Raw genomic sequence first — 19,741 nt, forward strand, 5'->3', positions numbered from 1 at the left:
CCCCCTTAATATTATATATATACATATATATAAGTCTGATCCATTTAATACAGAGAAGTGTTAAATTTGAAAGCGGGACAGCCCCATAAAATTTCAAATTTATATCCAATTTTGAAACACTTTTTCAATTACAAAGCATGGAAAGCAAAATGTCACGTTTTTTTCGGTCCAAAAACTAAAACTTACTAAGAAATCATACTACCCCCTGAATTAGGTACATACCAAAACTCATAAAAAAATACGCATATTCATTCTTCTGTCGAAAAATTAATAATAATATAAGTTAATAAGTTAATAATCTTAATACCCAAATTCCACCAATCCATCATTCAATTCAATGTATTTATTATATGTTTTTAAAAAACAAAACATTTTGTCTATAAGTACATATTTTCTTGCATGCCACAAAAATTATTTTCTATATCATTTTATTGATGCATACAACTTATAACATAATTCATAATAAAAACCAAAAAAATTAAATAAATTTTGTATTGTCCAAAATTAATATATGACAAATTCTTATGGATCTCTTCTGAATAACTTAACGATAGAAAAAATACTTATTGTCAACAAAAAACATCAACTTCATTTTTTTCTCTTAGATTTAGTAAATAAGAAGATCAGAGGAAAAAAATCACACCATTCAAATTTAATTATAAAAAAATTATTCACTCTTATGACATAATAATTAGTATAAGTTATTTATCATATAGATTATCTAAAGCTTCATCAAGACTCAAAAAATAGATATTCATATTCATTACGGGCAATAGTTCCTGAAAATATTATTTTGGTTATAATACTCATCTATTTAATTGACTTAAAAAAAGGAGTCGAACTGTATAACGTCACTTGTTTTCATAAAAACTTAATCAAAATTTTTAATTACGCTTACCCTAGTACATTAGTCTCATAAATAAAGATCTACTAAAAATAAAGACGTCTTTGAATGCTCCTACTATGGTACAGTAGTCACAAAACTAAAACCAATGAGGCTTGTGATATTTATAATATATGTAAGAGAGAGTTTTATTAGCAGAAAGAAATGGCAACCAAAAAAGAGCATGAAAAATATATTTTAGAGTCATAATAACATTCAGAAAGCTATTTGGACCATAAATAGAGAAACTGGAAAAGTAAATATCAAATAAAAACAACTATGACAGTCCCATACTAATATATTGTAATAGTAAGTGTACTTCTATAACATTTAGCATTAATTGTAATTACGAGACATTTCTAAAAACACGTATCAATCATTATTGACAGTTCATGTTATTTTTATGGTCAAAGGCTTTTCCTACTGTATATCTATAACGATAATAAAATTATTCATTCCGAAATTGCAAAACAATTCAATTTTTATAAAAAATTCGTTTGTAGAGAAATACTTCTCCTGCTAAATACATTCCGGTATCAAAAAATACCTTACAATTTTTGACATAATTATTTATTTAAGAAATAAAATAGGTAAGGAGCTTTTGAGACCAGCAGCTATAAGATTTTAATTCGAAAATTAGGGTTTTACCCTAAAATAAACTTTTAAATGTCTACTTCAGTTATGGATTTCAATATGTTCAGAGACGAGTAGGGAAAGAAATAATACAAGGGGTTCCTCAAGCTTCAATGGTCTCGTAGTTTTTTATTAGGACATTGCATAAGTTCTTGCTGTTTCTTCAGAAATGGCAGTAAATGCATTGAATTTCAGTGTATGCCAAATAAAAAATATTTGGAGGTAATTTTATTGCTTTCTTAACCATTGATTAGAAATTGAGAAATTAAATTTATGGTCACATTGGAATTATGTGTAGTAGAAGGTATATTGAATATTATAGTTTGTCAAAAAATATATTTAATTGCAAGAGAACGTTGGGACAAGGTTACTAAAGGAGATTAAGAGGAAAACTATCTAGTGGTTAAATAAAAGTTTAATAGAGTCATCTTACGGAAAAGTATGTGTAGTATGTTGGGTATCCCCCTTCGTAAGAATTTAATCTCATATTTACAGAGGTGAGAGTAGAATATAGAGGTGTTTCCCACTTGGTCTGGGATTGTATGTCTCGGTATGTAATTATGATTCGAATAGGAGGGACCTTGCCAAATATTTGTTAGGTGAAAATTCAAATTCCCAAAATTCAAAATTTTTAATGAATTTTTAACCACACTGCAATTCTACTGTGCATTACATAGACACCATATTGAACCAATTTCACGAATATATTATAAGATAATAAGGTTCCAAATGTCAATGTACAAATTAACAATTTTTTAATGGATTCTGCTTTCTTAACTATTGATATTAGAAATTAAATTTATGGTCACACTGGAATTATGTGTGTGTATGTCAAAAAATATCTTTAATTGCAAGGGACAAGGTTACTAAAGGAGATTAAGAGGAAAACTATCTAGTGGTCAAATAAGAGTTTAATAGAGTGTCATCTTACGGAAAAGTATGTGTAGTATGTTCGGTATCCCCTTCATAAGAATTTAATCTCATATTTACAGAGGTGAGAGTAGAATATAGAGGTGTTTCCCACTTGGTCTGGGATTGTATGCTTCGGTATGTAATTATGATTCAAATAGGAGGGACGTTGCCAAATATTTATTAGAGGAGAATTCAAATTCGCAAAAAATGTTTAATGAATTTTTAACCACACCACCTTATTAAACCAATTTCACGAATATATTATGAGACAATAAAATACCAAAGGTACAAATTAATAATTTTTAACGTGAAGCGTATACAAAAGCATTTTCTTCCGTTATATTTTTGTATTTTTATTTTGCAATTTGTTTATATTGTTTGTCTTTATTACGTCAAAATATTTTAAAATATATTTTTAAGGATTAGGTTTTATATGAAAATAATTTTCTAGCTTTACCGCATCTGAGTCAAATAAAAGAGGATCCAATCAAAAAAGTAATACAAAAAGCGTGTAAAAAAAAGCAAAATATTTATTTCACGAAAAATAATTTATTATGAGGCAAAGATGTTTTCACGGAATTTTTATTGCTAAAAGAAATTGAGGTGGAATATCGTGTAACGGGAAATTCAATAACTCTCAATACTTGAGCAAATAAATACTTTGAACGCATTTATTTCCCTTCGTGACTATCACATCGTTATGTAATAAACGATTTGTAGGCATTTCCAATTAAAAGTTATATTTGTTAGCGTGGTTCTTGTTCAACGCTGAATATCGATTGCTGTTGATTTAATTTATCGCCAGTTAATTTCCTGTTTTTAAAGGAACGCGTTTCCCTTATTTTTTTTTTTTTTCAATTAATTAACCAATTTTCATATTGAAATATAAAAGTAAATTAGGAAACGGTAATTGTTAGTTCCCTATTCAAAATGTAAATTAAATATAATTCCAAATAATTTCGGAGTTCAGGATTATATTTTTGTTTCACAACATTGGTCCACAAATTCTATAAATTTCCTACTAATTCAACGAGTTTTGCCCATGTAACTATATAACATATTAAAAGAAAGGGGCTCTGTAAAGATTTACTGGTAGCAGGAGAAACATTATTCCCCAACAACAACCTCAACAACATAGCTGTAAATATCAGCATTGTTACCCATTGTCGTCGGCCAGAGATAGGATAATTTGTTAACAACACGACCTCGGAATGCACGCAACCGTAAGGAAGTCCTCGTCACCTGCTTGACGGAACGTCGCTGCGGGTAATGAAATCTGTGCCACGCATCCGTCCTTTAGGGAGATGCAGACACGGTCCATAGTGCTTTTCCATTCTTTGTCTTTAAAACGAGTCTGATTCAATAAAGTTGTTTTTGGGGACTTTTTGAATAAACTCTTCAAACCCTCGAAACCTAAATAAACACAAGACTAAATAGTATTTACGTTTAGACATATTTATTTATTCTCCACATATAAAAGAAAATTTTAAAAATAAACAACCACTTTGACTGGAATTATTATTTTTTTAATTGTTTAATTGTGACAACTGTGATGCCATATTATTTTCTTGGTTTCCTTCGTTGATTAGGAATCTGGCTAATAAATAAGCAAAAATAAATATCGCACGTCAATGTAAGGACCTTATATATTATATATTATAACAAACTTATTTTGTTGCAGGTATCCTGGGTGAGGCACAGAGACATACACTTATTAACGGTTGGTAGATATACGTATACTTCAGATCAAAGATTTGAAGCGATTCATACCCCACATACAGAAGAATGGTCACTAAGGATACGTTATCCTCAGAAAAAGGATTCTGGAATATATGAATGTCAAATCAGTACGACTCCTCCTGTGGGGCATCCAGTATATTTAACAATTGTCGGTAAGACTTGACTTTTTATTCCTCTAATTCGTTTTATTATTTAAGGTAAGAACTAAAGAATGTGGGTATGAAAACAAAATTTCTCTCGGCTTTAAATGAAATTTATTACGTAACAATTAGTTTATTCTTATACTCTAATAAGACTTGACTGGTCGTAACGAGATTTTCCTTACTTCAGATCAAAATCGTTGTAAATCACCGGTATTAAAACTCTGGGAGTTTTTTACCTTTATCACATACACAATACAGCGATTCACTAGTGAAAAACTTTATCCATAAAAGTTAAATGTGTAATTAAAACTTGTACTCAGGAAATTAATAAAACTCAAAACCGTAATAAACATCTGGATATTTGAAGTGGTTCTATAAATTGTATTTAATATTTTGAATTTCTCGGATAGAACTGTTATTAGAGTTCTTGAAAAGTTTGCAAGAAAACCGGAATTGGACTATAATTAAACTTTATAATTTGCTTCTTTACTTTATTTTCAAAGGAACCCTTTATGTTTTTGTTTGAACTCTATTGTACAATTTCAGAAACATAAAGGTATTAACTCAAACTAATTTATACATTATTTCATACGAATTTAATTTTTCGTCTTTATGAATGTATTGCACAGCACGGAACATTCCCTGGTTAGAAATGAGTCGACAGCAAACTTCAACGCCAAATTTGAATTTACTTCAAAAACCTCTTTAATTTACTGGTAAACAAGGTTTACAAATATTACTTTTATTAATAACATTCATAAAATGTTGCCAAACTAATTTGATTTTGGTTAATGCGAAATATTGAAAATGTTATCTTAATTCATTAAGATTTATAACATGTTTTTATTTAGTCACTCAGTTATAATATAATAAGGACATTTCATTTTCAAGAATAAATGACCTGTCGCTAAAAATCCTTCATTTAGAATAATGACCACACTGGCTTAAATGGGATACTATTAGAATACTAATCTTAATTTATTCTAAGAAGTTATTTTATTTATTTAGATCTAAAAGATGTTATCCGAATCTAGACGATATATGATAACATGACGATAAGGATTGGTAGTGATTACGCAAGAGAATTCTAGTCATTTAATTTTACTTTAGGTTTTCCTCGTATTTTTTCTATCTTACCTAAAAATAATAAGTTTAAAGAACGCAATAATTTTGTTTGATTTAAGTGTTTAAAATACTGATTTATTTACAAAAATTGAATTAATTGAACTAATCACTTCTAAAATTAATAGTTTTGCTTATAGTTCAATCAATATTTTTGTTGATTCAATGAATTATGCATTATCTACAAATTTATTAAACGTATCAATGATATCAGAACACTTTGAAATAAATTATCTTGGAACATTTTATTTTCTTTTCGTATTTGTTGTTCAGTTTAATATTGTAGTCTAGTTCATACAATCAAAAAGATCATAGTCTAAAAGTAAGTGTAAGTAAAAAGTCGTCGAGAATTTAGTCAATTAATCCGAGCTGAACATAGATAAATTATCAGATTTAGGGAGTATTCTTTCCATTAGAAAAAATGCTAAAGTTAGTCAATCTGTGTCTAATACGGTCGTGGTTGTGGAAGTGGGAGAAGTTGTGGCAGTGGCCCTAGATGATCAAGAAGTACTACAGAAATGGAAGATCAATATTTGCTACTCGTATTTTAACAAATTGTGAAGCTGCTTAGCATAATGCAATAAATTAACCAATTCTTCTATTTTATTCTCGGCAGTTACTATCTGCGTTTGGTATTTAACATTGACGTCATAGATTGAATCGATACCATAATCGAAATAATTTGGATGGTGAATGGAATGGAGTTGTTCACTCTGAAGAATCTCGATTATGATTAGTCTAAGAATGGTTTAAACAGTTTTTGTTATCGAATTACATCCTCTTGTGTTTTGTACTGTCCTACTATAACCATAACCTTATGTTCCCAATTCGACCTCATATTATCCATATCTCAGTAGGACGTCTTGGCACTCCTTTCTTCCCACTTATCCCCGATAGAACATGTGTTCGATATAATAGGAAGAAGACTAATATTCCCAGGTTACCAGACAACCTGAAGCAATTTAATAATTAGTTCGAGTAATATAGAATTCTTTGCCTTTGATGAGTAGTTACTAAATATTCTAAATTTGATTAATAAATATATCTCTTTTATGGTGTAGGGCAAAGTGATCCTACTAATACGAATTGTCAAACAAACAGAAGGTAATGTTTAAAATAAATATTTTTTTTACGTTTGATAATTATGACTAGATGCGCTTGTTGAATAATGTTTTTGCTTGCCTTTAAAAATTAACTAAAATTTTAACTAACAAGTTCAAAAATATTTTTCTAACGTTCTTGACCCGGAATAAAACAGTTTACAGTTAAGTTAAAATTACCAAAATTTCTCTGTGCTAATCGAAAAAATAATAAAGGAAATTGCTTCTAGAGGTAAGCAAAAGATACAATATATAATTTTCTAAATTCGCCCAATTACTAGTTAAGATTTGAACGAAAGATCTACGAAAATGCGACTGGGCTCTGTAATTTACATTGCGAGTAAGTCTTGTAATCTCGATGATCAGTTTATTATGTCAGCAACAGGGAATGAAACTCTTCAGGAAATTAACTTTGGTTCATTACCTTCGATCTTAGGGTGTATTGTGTTTTTTAACCACTACTTCTTAAAAACAATTTCGGCATTTATAAATATAATATTGACACATCAAAGACGTATAAAATTCAAATTAGCTTCTCAAAGTTCAAATGTTTAAGTTTCATTCGGTGGAATCTTTATTAGGTAGTTATAAAAGTATAACGCATTTGTGGGAAACATAAAAGCTCTCTCCAACTTCTGGTATGCTGCTTTAGAATAAGGCATGAATAAAAGATCAAATCAGTAGGCAATAAGGAAAAAAGGTGTCTTTAAAATGAATACATTGTATCCAAGATTGCTGTAGATAAAGACAGCAACTTTTCATTCCAAATTAGATTTAACGTTCTTTCAAATTAGTGGTGATTATAATATTCTGTTTTACTTTTTGGATTTAATCTCCTTTACGTTTTCATCTTCTTTATATTGGTTAGTTAATGAAATTCATTACTCACTGTGCTACAATATAAGAATGTCATATCATTTATATATTTTTACATAAACAATACAATGTAAATACATTGAAATTTTATTCAAAATTAAATTTCAGGTTAGGTTTCAGGTTATATAATTATTTCGATACAAAGTTAAATTTTGTTGTTTTTTCAACTTGGGTACATAAGGGAATTTGGAACATATTAAATACACAACCGACTTTTCCAGATAAAAAATGGCATATAAAAAGTTTTTATTCATTCACAAGGATATGACTGACACAAGTGAATGACGTTTTGCTTTAAAAGTTCGCCCATATCCAATTTTGAGACTGGTGTTACGTTTCAGTTAAAAACGCTTGGTCAAATTTAAAATAATATTTACATCTCTATATATGAAAGAAAGTCCTAAATTCAAGTATTATTTATCAAAATATGTTTTAATTTATATAAAATATTTATTATTTTGTTTTTTACTTTTATATATGATTTATAATAAACTATGTATATATTTATAAATTGGATTCACGTTTTCTATTTGAGACTTTCAACTACTGTGATTGATAATATTGATATTAAATTAATTGTCCTCAATGGAAGTAAAATGTGTATCAGAATTTGATTAAACAAACATAATTGAGGATTAAAATATTTTTGTATTAATTCATTATGGTTTTTGTACGTTTTTATTGTTTACATTCATTTGAGCTCATATCTAGAAAAAAAAACGGAAATTTAATTAAAACCGAGTGGCTATCTAAAAAGTGATGGGTTAGTCCAATTACGTACACGATAAAAAAAATTAAAATTCAACGTAAATTTTATATGCATATTTATTTGCTTTTCTCTTCCATTTCAAGGAGTCAAAATACAGTAAATTAATCCTTTACCGTCGGGATTTAATTGATTTTGTTAACATACGTCAGGTGGAGAATGTATAATTTAATTAACAATAATCTACTGTAAATATTCCTGTATGGTCGACCAACTTTTGTTAAGGATGTTTGACAATCCTTCGATTGACATAGATTTGCTTTCACTTTTATCCTTAGCACGTCGTTGTTTAATGTCGATCTTTCACAGAGTCAAAGAGATCAGAATTACCGGAACTGAACTGTTTGATGGCCATTTCATCCAAAATTGCAAAAAAAGTCAAGAATTATTTAGTCACAATAACCTTAAAATGATTTATTATACAATGGGGTGACAAATGACAATCAAATATCGACATGAGCAGAAACGATGTGACTTTCCGTTCCCCCTAATTTAGCACCATCAGTAGAAGTAGGAATTATCGTGAAAATTATATATCGAAAAAAAAGTAATAAATATACGAATAACCATAAAATTCAATATCTGTATTCGAATTATCACGTAATATCCAATTATTATAACCATAAAAAAGAATTTATGGAAAAAGGTGGAGGGCAACTGAGTAGACTGAAGTCATTAATTCTATACGGTTTAGCGAGAAGTCTAAGGTTATAGTATTAAGAAGGCCGTGGCGTATAATGACTTGGTCAAACTGCTATCAGAAACGTGCCGATTGTTGGCATATGCCACTTACAGCAACCACCATCGTAATGTTGGAGAGCGTTCTATTGTCGTTACGGACGACGACATTTCAAATTAAGCCTCACGTACTCGTAGAAATCCTTGTTCGACTTGCTTTACATAGACTGTGCAAATCATTCTTTACATTTGCATAAACTTTGTAAACGGAGGACTCCGCATTCGAAAACCCATTTGTGTCTTACTGACTTGTATTTCTAATCTATATCCCTAATAATTAATTGGTAATGGACGTTTGCTGAGTTTCATGGTTAATAAAAGACCATGTTATTTATTTTTCGCAAATACTTCCTATATATCGACATCAATTTAACCCACTATGAGAACTAAAGTAATTCGTTTCAGTAATCCAAAGATTTAGTTTAGATTTGAGATTTTAAAAGTATTCCAGATAGAAAAGTTAGTAGTCCAAACTTCTAATTCCCTTTTCTGTGTTATGTTGTTTATTTGTAAACGTACCTATTATCTTATTTTATTGATTGTTAAACCGTAACTTTATACGACTATAAATTTAAATAATATTAATTGAGTGATTTATAAATGTGCCGTTTTGACAACAATTTAATTATGCATGGTAACACAATATGCCGCTTATTATAATCATCTATAGCTGTCTGTAATATTTAGAGCTAGCTTACAATATGATATAAATCAAATTTTCAATTATGGGCTTGTTGAGTTTAATTTTCATTAAACTTCAAATTCATTTAGGCGTCATTATTTGACCTGGTTTGTAATTTGTAAATAATTATTGGTTAAAATTTTATACCTCAATTGCTTTTAATTAGTGAAAAGGTATTTAATAATTTCATAGTTAATATTTTTAACACCGATAAAATAAAATTTCATTTATACTCACTCAATTGCTTTTAATCATTGAACACAACAAAAATTAAATTCTTAAAGTAACTTCGTCAAACAACAGAAATAATAACTTGGAATTTGAAGTTAAAATGATGGTTTCAATGATGGTTTTAAAATGGGACAACTCTCCAACAGTAAGCAAGATGTATTGTTTATAATTATTATAAATATTGAAAATCTATTGTTTTGTTGGAATAAATTTAACAGTTTTATCTTAATACCATTTGTCATTTGAAAAAATCAAATTTTTTATTATTATCAGTTCTTCTATTCACCTTTTTTAACTTTCATATGATTTAATTTAACATTCTATAGTATATCATATACAGGGTATATTTAAATGACCTTGACATTTCACTAAATATTCAGAACAATAAATTAAAATTATTCTTGTAAAAAAGCTTCATTTAGAAGTTAATTCCATTATAAAACTTAGTTTAAAAGGATATTTCCAAGTACAGAACATTATTGATATAAAAAATTGATAAATACTATACAGGGTATTTCTTTCGATTGTCAAATAAAAAAAACATTTCTTGAACTTAGCACTAAAATGAAATAGGCTTACCTCAAAAAGTTTTGGAAACATCTTTGTTGTATATAACCTTTCCTTGTATATTTGCTAACAAAATCATCTAATTATGATTTTGGAAGATTCTGCTCTTGGAAATACCCTACGTATCATTTAATAAGAAGTTTAATGAAGATTACTCGAAGAATTATAATTTTAGAGAAACTTTGGAAAAAAATATTTTGTGCATCGAATAAACGAACAAAAATAAGGCATTTATTTAAATAATATTTTTCTCATGTTCTTTGACACTACAAATTAATTAATTATTTTTTAATATAATGAGATACTTGTTTATACAAACTTATGATTTTAACCTTATATTCATATAATAGCAAAAATGTTTGCACGTAACCACGTCCTTCTGTAACGTCAGGAATTCGACGATTACTGAATCGTTGTTATCAAAAAGCACCGACACTGTTTCAGAGTGGAAACGGTCTGAAATCAGCATTCGACGTTGACATTCAATGGTTTCACAAATGGACATCCTGGTTGACAGTGATTTGAAAACAAAGATAATTTTGTGGTTGCTCTTTGGATGACCCAAAATGGTATTTCTATTCATTCATATTATGTTTCAAAATAGAATCATAATTTGCCTTATTATTTATAATTAAAAGATATTTTAATGTTCAGTTGGTTAAGTGGCCAATTTTCGATTACTTTTGTTTTATTTTTATTAAAAAATCACTGAAATAAAACGCTCCCTTTACATTAAACAACATTTTCCATCAAAACACAATAACATTTCAATCAGTTTCCCGCGATTTCTATAAAATTCATTTTAACAGACTTGTCGGTTTCCATTTAGACGTGAGATCTATTGTTTTGAATGTTTTCATTTTGATTTTTCAAACTGCTTCCAGTTTACATTCCGCTTTGTAACGCGAAAATTTCGGTACGCTTGTGAGTAAACTTCTGCGAATGTTTACTTCAAACAAGTCGCTAATAGACGAATAAAAATGCAAATGGCCTCTGCGTTTATTCACGCATGGGGGCGAAAATCTCGTAGTGTTTCGGTATTTGAGAACATTAAAAGCTTTTAAACAAACCGCAAAGCATCAAAGAGCATACTCTAAACAACTATATGTATAACAGTAATCGAGTAACTGGTGTATATTGCTTATTCGGAACACGGCTGCGACAACGTCATCACGACAGGGTAACGAAGCATTCGAGTGACTCCTAAGAGTAAGGGTTTGAGTTTCGAACGTAAAAGATCAGACTAAGTTAGAGAACACCAAGTGTGTCTAATTTTAGAGTCTTGCCAACTATGCTAGTGCTGAAGTTTGATGTCAAATAGTGATTGTTTAGTATTTTTAATTTAAGATATAATAATAAGATACAATGCCTGTGAATATCAATATCTTTAAACAACATCAGACATAACCAACAAGCATTCATTAAATTACTATTTTTTAACTTTAACATATGTAATATTAACATTTCTTGATGTTCTATATGGTAATATTACATTAATTAAAAAAATCTAATTTTGTGAACATGTGAATATGTCTGGCTGTAAATGAATCTTCGTTAAAAGTAGAATTTAGCTTATAAAAAAAAAATAAAATTAAATTTATATTGTTAATATAATTAATAAAATTCTTAGTTTTGATATTAAAAAAAACTCAGCCTGACTGTTATCTACTATTAAAGCTTTGAACATTTTATACTAATCAAATGTTGTTGTTTTTGTTAGAGCTTAGTCCCTAAAAACCTTTTACAACATTCTCAACGTTTCCGAAGCGGCTATTTAATCGTAATGAATAATTTCAAACATTGGAAAATTGGAAAATTCACTTCTTGAGTCGTACAAAACCAAACGTAACATTAAGGACATTTATAAAAATTTGGAAACGTACGCCTGTAATAGTACAGCGATCCTCAGAAAAAAATATTCGTGGTTTAAATAGAAAAATTCCAAGTATTTTTTGGACACAGTAGTATGTGGAAATTTTAATGATGGAAAAACTGTTTAATACAATCTTTTCGTTTTAAATGTAAATCACTGCTGTTTTGAGATGTGAAAGCATTGCAATTATGCGATGATGCAAATTTGCTAAAGGAGCAGACAATAAAAAAGTAATGTTGGACTTCAATCTAAATATTATTCACCAGAATTCTCAATCCGATGGAAACTGCCAGTGTCAAGTTCAATTAATGTTATGAAAACGTTTCTTAGTGTTAAAAAATTGTTGGTGAGCTTCAACGAAGTGGAATCACAAATATATTTAAGTTTTCATTGTATATTTAATATGTCATTTCAGTATATTATTCCAAAAAATATTAGGTTGGAGAAAGGGAAATGCATTATTTTTACATGAACTTAAGACTTTATTTATTAACATGTTTCAGATTATCAGATTTGAGTCAAATATACGGTTATGTTCTATAATTTGTTGCCATTTTAGAGATAATTGACCAAGATTCATCAGATATTCCATCATATTTTTTGTTGAACCACCCAGACATCAAGTTTTTTTCTGAATTCAGCTTTGTGTAAACTGTTTTATGATTAATCTTTACTTCCTGGGTTACTGACTACTAATATATCGGTCAACTTCGATTATTTCTGTAATTTTATGGATAGGTTTAAGTAATGATGGTATTGAATGTATTGAAACTAACAATGGGCACAGTGATTCTCAATTAATATTACGAAAACGTTTCTTAGTATTAAACAATTGTTGGTGAGCTTCGACGAAGGAGAGTTGCGATCACAAATATATTTAAGATTTCATTGTATATTTAATGTGTCATTTCAGTATATTATTCCAAAAAATATTAGGTTGGAGAAAGGGAAATGCATTATTTTTATATGAACTTTAAGACTTTATTTATTAACATGTTTCGGATTATCATGTTCTATATATCTATATTATGTTCTATAATTTGTTGCCAATTTAGAGATAATTGGCCAAGATTCATCAGATATTCCATCATGTTTTTTGGTGAACCACCGAGACATCAAGTTTCTTTCTGAATTCAGCTTTATGTAAACTGTTTTGTGATTAATCTTTACTTCCTGGGTGACTGACTACTAACACCAACAACTTTGATTATTTCTATAATTTTATAGATATCTTCGACAAGGGGCCTGCCTCGATGAAATCAAAGTTGCAAATAAATAATTGTTACAGTATCAGTATTATAACACAATTAACATTCACAATTTCAACCACTTGATTTGTATTTTCTCCTTCATCAAAGGAAAATTGTAAAGTATACCGAATTTTCTCTTCGTTGACTTCTTTAAAACAATGTAACTCATAATTTAATAAACCAAACAAAAAAACAATATTTTTTTAATGCAAAATGTTCCCTTAACGACAAGCATAAATCTGAAATTGTTTGATCGATGTTTTAGTATATATCGATCACTACAGTCATCTACTGAAAAAAAATAATGGATTTCTTTTTTCCCAATCAAATTTTTTAATATATTTGTACCGTTCGTACAGAGCGCCTTCTATTATTATTATTATTATTATTATTATTATTAATACATTACTCCTTTTTCTGTCATTGTTGGTAAATTGTATGTAACGTCAACTTTAGCATGTTTTGACTAAGATATCCTAAAACTCCAAATGTGACATTATCTGATGTGAAATTTGATATAATAATGTTGAATATGTAAAACATCATTTTTGATCATTCCATATTAATGTCGTTTGAAACAGCAGAATTCAGTGGTTATTGAGGAGATTTTTCAAAGATTGCAGGATGACAAAGTTCTTATAAATAACCTAAATTTAAAACGTGTTTTAATTAGAATCAGAAAAGAGTTTTAAAAGCAATTCAACAATATGTGTAGTGCAAAAAAAGTAGAGTAATTTTTATATATCGAGTAGACATTTAAAGTAAATTGAAAATTAAAGAGTTGTCTCAAAATCCTGCCTGACAACTGCTTTGGAGATTAAGTTAGGTTAGCTATCTATTGATAACTGAAGACCAAAAAATCTATCATCAAACTTCGTGACGATTTTAAGCATCAGATTGACAGATCAGATTGATTGATTGTTTCTAGATTTAATTGGTGTAGGGTTTCTTTTTTTATTTAAAAGGATGGGCTTTTGTATTTTCTGGAGAAAAATTAAGTCCGATTTGTCTTGACTAGTGTTCGAAATAGATGTTTGATCTGAGTACCTATGTTGACACCTCTTGCATATATAACCAGGTCATCTGCGAACAGTCTGGCTTGAGTTGGAAAATCTATATCTTTAATCATGATACTTATCAATAAAAAAATAAGGTTACACTTATGATAGATCCTTGTGGTGTTCCATTTTATACATTTCTTTTCCCTGATATCTGTCAATTGACTTCGACACGGAAGGTTCTTTGGTTGAGGAAATGTTTGTTGTAAACTAGCAGGTTTCCATTGTCCATTTATATACTGATGATCACTTTTTCATACAGTGAGTAAATTTGAACTCCGGTCCTCATCAAAACAGCAAAACAAATTGTAGCCTTTCTATGGGCTAATTATGACCCAAAAGAAAATATGAAATGAACTGCTTCTGTCGAATTTGAAGTTTACACACACCAGAATTTTGCATTTTTTATAGGCTAAGTAAGGCCAAAAAGTAAAAATTTTGGATTCATTTTTTTGGTATACTCCCTTATGAATTTCGTTTAAACTTTATTATTTTTAGGAGATTATATTATTTTAATTATTTTTTTGCTATTATATTACAATTTAATATTGATTTTAACTTATTGTTAAAGGAAATGTTCCATGGAACATTGAATATAATCTATTTGGCTATGAATAGTAAGCCATAACAGTTTACGGCCACCGCAAGACCGTATGTTGATTAGTACATCACATAAAACATTTTGCTTAAACCACAAAATTGAATATAATATGGGGAATATCTACTAATAACAATAGACGATATTAATTTCATCCAATAACCAATACAAAGTAATCGTAACCCTTGAGATCTTGGAAACCATTTGGAAGTTTGTGTCTGTAATACCTACAACTGTATTTGCAATGAAGCGTAACAATCGAGTTCATTATCATACACAAACTGTTAAGTACTTACACGATTATTGTTATAGGTATTGGCTTCAGTATGGAAATTTTATTTAATTATTACAAACGATTGATCATTAAATATTAGTTTATTATTATTAACGTTTTCTTAAATATTTATTATTATACTAAAATTATCAAAATTTTAAATGATAACAGAAAAGGATTCATGATATGTTGTCTGTCTGATATTGAGGAACGGATTTTTTTTAAATTAATTAAGTTATTTTAAATTACCACTCATAATTTGGTATAGATGTTTTCTATTAAATATATTTTTGGGTAAATATCAAAACTAAAACATAAATTTATTTTTTAGTTCATTCAAAATTAATTATCCTGGACTTTTAACAGTAAGAGAAAATGGAATAAACCACTGCATTGTATATTTGTTTGCAATATATAGAAAACTTTAAACGTGGAAAATATTTCAAAAATTAGACTCAAAGTTAATTTAAATTACCACTGAAAGTTTGGAACACTTTTTTTCTGTTGAATATCGTTTAGGGAAATATCTAGACTAAAACATAAATTTAATTATTAGTTATTTTAACAGTAACATTTTAATTAAAAATTTGTAGATCTAATATTTGAGGCCATTTTCACACATTACACATTACATTTCTTTAGAGACTGATGTATCTTTCCTTGTAACAAGTTCCATACCACAAATCTCAATAATTGGATTTGCTGTAATAAAGGGGTTGCTTAGAAGCCAAGATCCTTTAACACCAGGCACAAACATTTAGTCCGAGTACTAAGTATAACAAACATAGTAAAAAGTATTTTAAATGTCATTAGCTACAAATAATAACAATTATGATTACCATAATTTAAATTATTTCCATTAAAATATGCATTTAATTAGTTCCACCACCTTTTTAAATATGTTGCTCACCGCGCTTGTGTTTGTTGCATTGTGGTTTTCAGACCAACATAAATTCAGACTGGCTTCCTGTTCTATTACCTTAGAAGCAGTTTTAGAATTTAATTACCACTTCATCACCCGATTTGCTTTTCTTTGTGTATTTTATACGTTGTGCACTATAGGGAAATAAACGCGACAAGAAAATAAAGTGGATATTAGTTATCCCATGTTACCGCAAAGGAAAGTACATAATTGCATTGGGAATTTTTAAAGAAAGAATAAAGTATAAATATATCCCATGAATGATGTGCTATGGGATTTTATGGTAAATACTAGTACTAATATTTCAACTATAAATATACAACACATATATATATATATATATATATATATATATGATAATTACAGCAAGAGACTTCGGTTGTCAATGTAAGTCAATTTCCACACACTTTAAACAAATACGGATGTAATTGTACTAAACACGTAAATAAACCACGTTAATTAATTTTATTTTGTGATTAATATTTATTTTCGGTTTAATTACGATTTCTTAATCTTTAATTATCCAAGATGATCACCGAACCATTTATTTAAATTATTGAAACTTACCCCCTGGGTTAACCATTACAATTTAGAATAAGATTGCTCAAGTCGTACTCCTTAAGAAAAGAACCATATAAAATTTAGGACTTGTCATATAAATTGAAATTAAATTTGTTATTCATATTAATTAATTCATTTAATTGCAACTTGAGCGACTTAGTTTATGAACTACCTACTTAAATTATCAGTTTATGAACTGTCTAAATCTGCATATTAACTGAAATTTGTACAATAAATTTGTTCTGAAATAATACTACTATACTTTTATGGATAGAGTTAAATTAATTATTTCAATGTAGAATATATTAATCTTCTAATACTAAAACAAGTATCACAAGCAATTATAATTTTTAGAGAGTCATATCCAAAAAAGTTACAAAACTGATCATTTTCAGACCTATCTTCATTAATACTCTTATGCATATTTTACGCTATAATAAAACATCTCTTCAAAGTTTGTTACACTTTTTTTAACAAACCTTTTTAACAAATAATATAAGATTTCTTATAAATACGTATTATATTTTATATATTTTTGTTTTAATTGTAAATGATCTACATATACACAAAATAAAGCACATTTAGTAATATTAACATGAGTCCAACCCAGAATTTCGAATCATGTAACCAAAACAAAGTTGGAATGCTCTGAACTCCGGTCATTTGTGTTTTGCCAGATGTAATGATTACAGCGTGCGAGCTTAAATTGGCGGATCTTGACTGGAATCCCAGATACTCCTACTTTGAAGTCTACTTTACCTCTACATAATAATGTTACTTGCTAATTAACTAACTCTACAGCAGATAGTCAGTGTTATAATGCTTAAGCTGTTACAGGCGTGGGTTTGCAACAGAGAAACACATTTGTACCATGGTTTAAATGTTGTAATAATAATTTTAAGTAAAGAAACTTAATTTCCTGATCAACTTGCAAAATATTCTGAAGCAGTAATATGAATTTAATATTTCTCTTTGACAGCACACATACCCATAGACAATTCCAATAAATGCGGATGAACGGATAATTAAGTTTTGGTTCGGTATTTCCAGAGCCGATCACGGAGATACTTGGCAGCCCTGAATTATTCATCAACATGGGATCGACCATCAACCTGACCTGCCTGGTGCGGTATGCGCCCGAACCTCCGCCCGCCATGATCTGGTCGCACAACCAATTAGTCATTAATTTCGACTCGCCACGCGGCGGCATCAGTCTCGTCACCGAAAAGGGGCCGACGACAACCAGCCGCCTCCTTATTCAGAAAGCTGCCCCGACTGATTCGGGGATATACACTTGCGCGCCCTCCAACGCCAACTCCGCTACGATACGGGTGCACATCTTAAATGGTAAGATCAAATAATGAATATATGACTTTTCAATTTTTTTAAAACAACTGAGTTATGCAGAATTATACAATTAATAATTAATTATATGGTAAGCTTTTGTATTACATTTGTACACAATAAAAATAAATTTTATAATATATCCAATAGTAACTTTAAAATTTACTTCCAAGAAAAAAGTTTTCATTGCTCTAGATTTTTCGCTTCATCAGTTAAGGTGTTCATTTAACTATTCCATATTTTCAAATAAATTGAATTATTCTTATGTATGGTTAAATGTAGCATAGAAAAGCAATAGCAAGAGTTTGGTATGAGTTGTATCTTTCTAAGACTTTTATCAGAGATATAAACAAAAATTTGAACATTATATGGTAAACCTGTATATGCATAGCTGAGATATTGTTCACTATATAAATATTATATTTTCACTTCAAACAATATTTAATTAATTTAATTCAATATACAGGACGAAAAGAGTCTTATCCATCTAAATCCTGAAAGAGACATCATGAACAACAGAGACAGTAGGTCTCCCACTATGGGACAGACTGTCACTATATAAATATTATAATATTTTCACTTCAAACAATATTTAATTAATTTAATTCAATATACAGTACGAAAAGAGTTTGATCCATCTGAATTCTGAAAGAGACATCATGTACAATAGAGACAGTAAGTTTCCCACTATGGGGCAGACTGTCCCTATATAAATATTATAATATTTTCACTTCAAACAATATTTAATTGATTTAAATCAATATACAGTACGAAAAGTGTTTGATCCATCTGAATCCTGAAAGAAACATCATATACAATAGAGACAATAGGTCTCCCTCCCACTATGGGGCAGACTATCACTATATAAATATTATAATATTTTCACTTCAAACAATATTTAATTAATTTAATTCAATATACAGTACGAAAAGAATTTGATCCATCTGAATCCAGAAAAAGACATCATGTACAATAGAGACAGTAAGCCTCCCACTATGGGGCAGACTGTCTCTGTCATGCACGTCTCTCTCCAAATTCAGACGGTCAGACGCTTTTCTTACTGTATATTTCAACCCTTATACTTGATACTATATTATTGATTTTATTTAAAAAAAACGAACACTAACAAAAAAAGTCAGATCAATGATGTTTAAAAAAAGTATCTAAATTTAATTTTCGACTTATATTAATTTAATACTTCATATTTAAATAGTTCATTGAAATATTAACAATTCAGTTAGTTCAGACATAGATCAATGTCTAGGAGGACATTCTAAACCACATATATTTTTTATCTATGTGTTTGTTCCTAGAGTAATAAAGAAGATTTCACCACACGAATTTCTCCAACTACTTTACTTGTTTATGCTTTATTTATCTTCATATAAAAATATATGAACTATTTAAAAAACAATGTGAATTTTATAGAGAGGTCATATTATATTCCCAAGTGGCTGGATTAAGAAAG

General features: G+C 28.8%; 1 protein-coding gene across 1 annotated transcript in view; it reads left to right on the plus strand.

Annotated features, from left to right (window-relative positions):
- LOC109597388 (zwei Ig domain protein zig-8) overlaps positions 1 to 19,741 on the plus strand; it is a 143,237-nt gene that overhangs the window by 111,990 nt on the left and 11,506 nt on the right. The window contains exons 3-4 of the mRNA XM_049964423.1: positions 4,110 to 4,320; positions 17,980 to 18,276. Coding sequence (XP_049820380.1) covers positions 4,110 to 4,320; positions 17,980 to 18,276 — 508 coding nt within the window. The remainder of the gene's footprint in view (positions 1 to 4,109; positions 4,321 to 17,979; positions 18,277 to 19,741) is intronic.

This window comes from Aethina tumida, chromosome 3 (assembly GCF_024364675.1).
Source record: "Aethina tumida isolate Nest 87 chromosome 3, icAetTumi1.1, whole genome shotgun sequence".
NCBI classification, from domain to species: Eukaryota; Metazoa; Arthropoda; class Insecta; order Coleoptera; family Nitidulidae; genus Aethina; species Aethina tumida.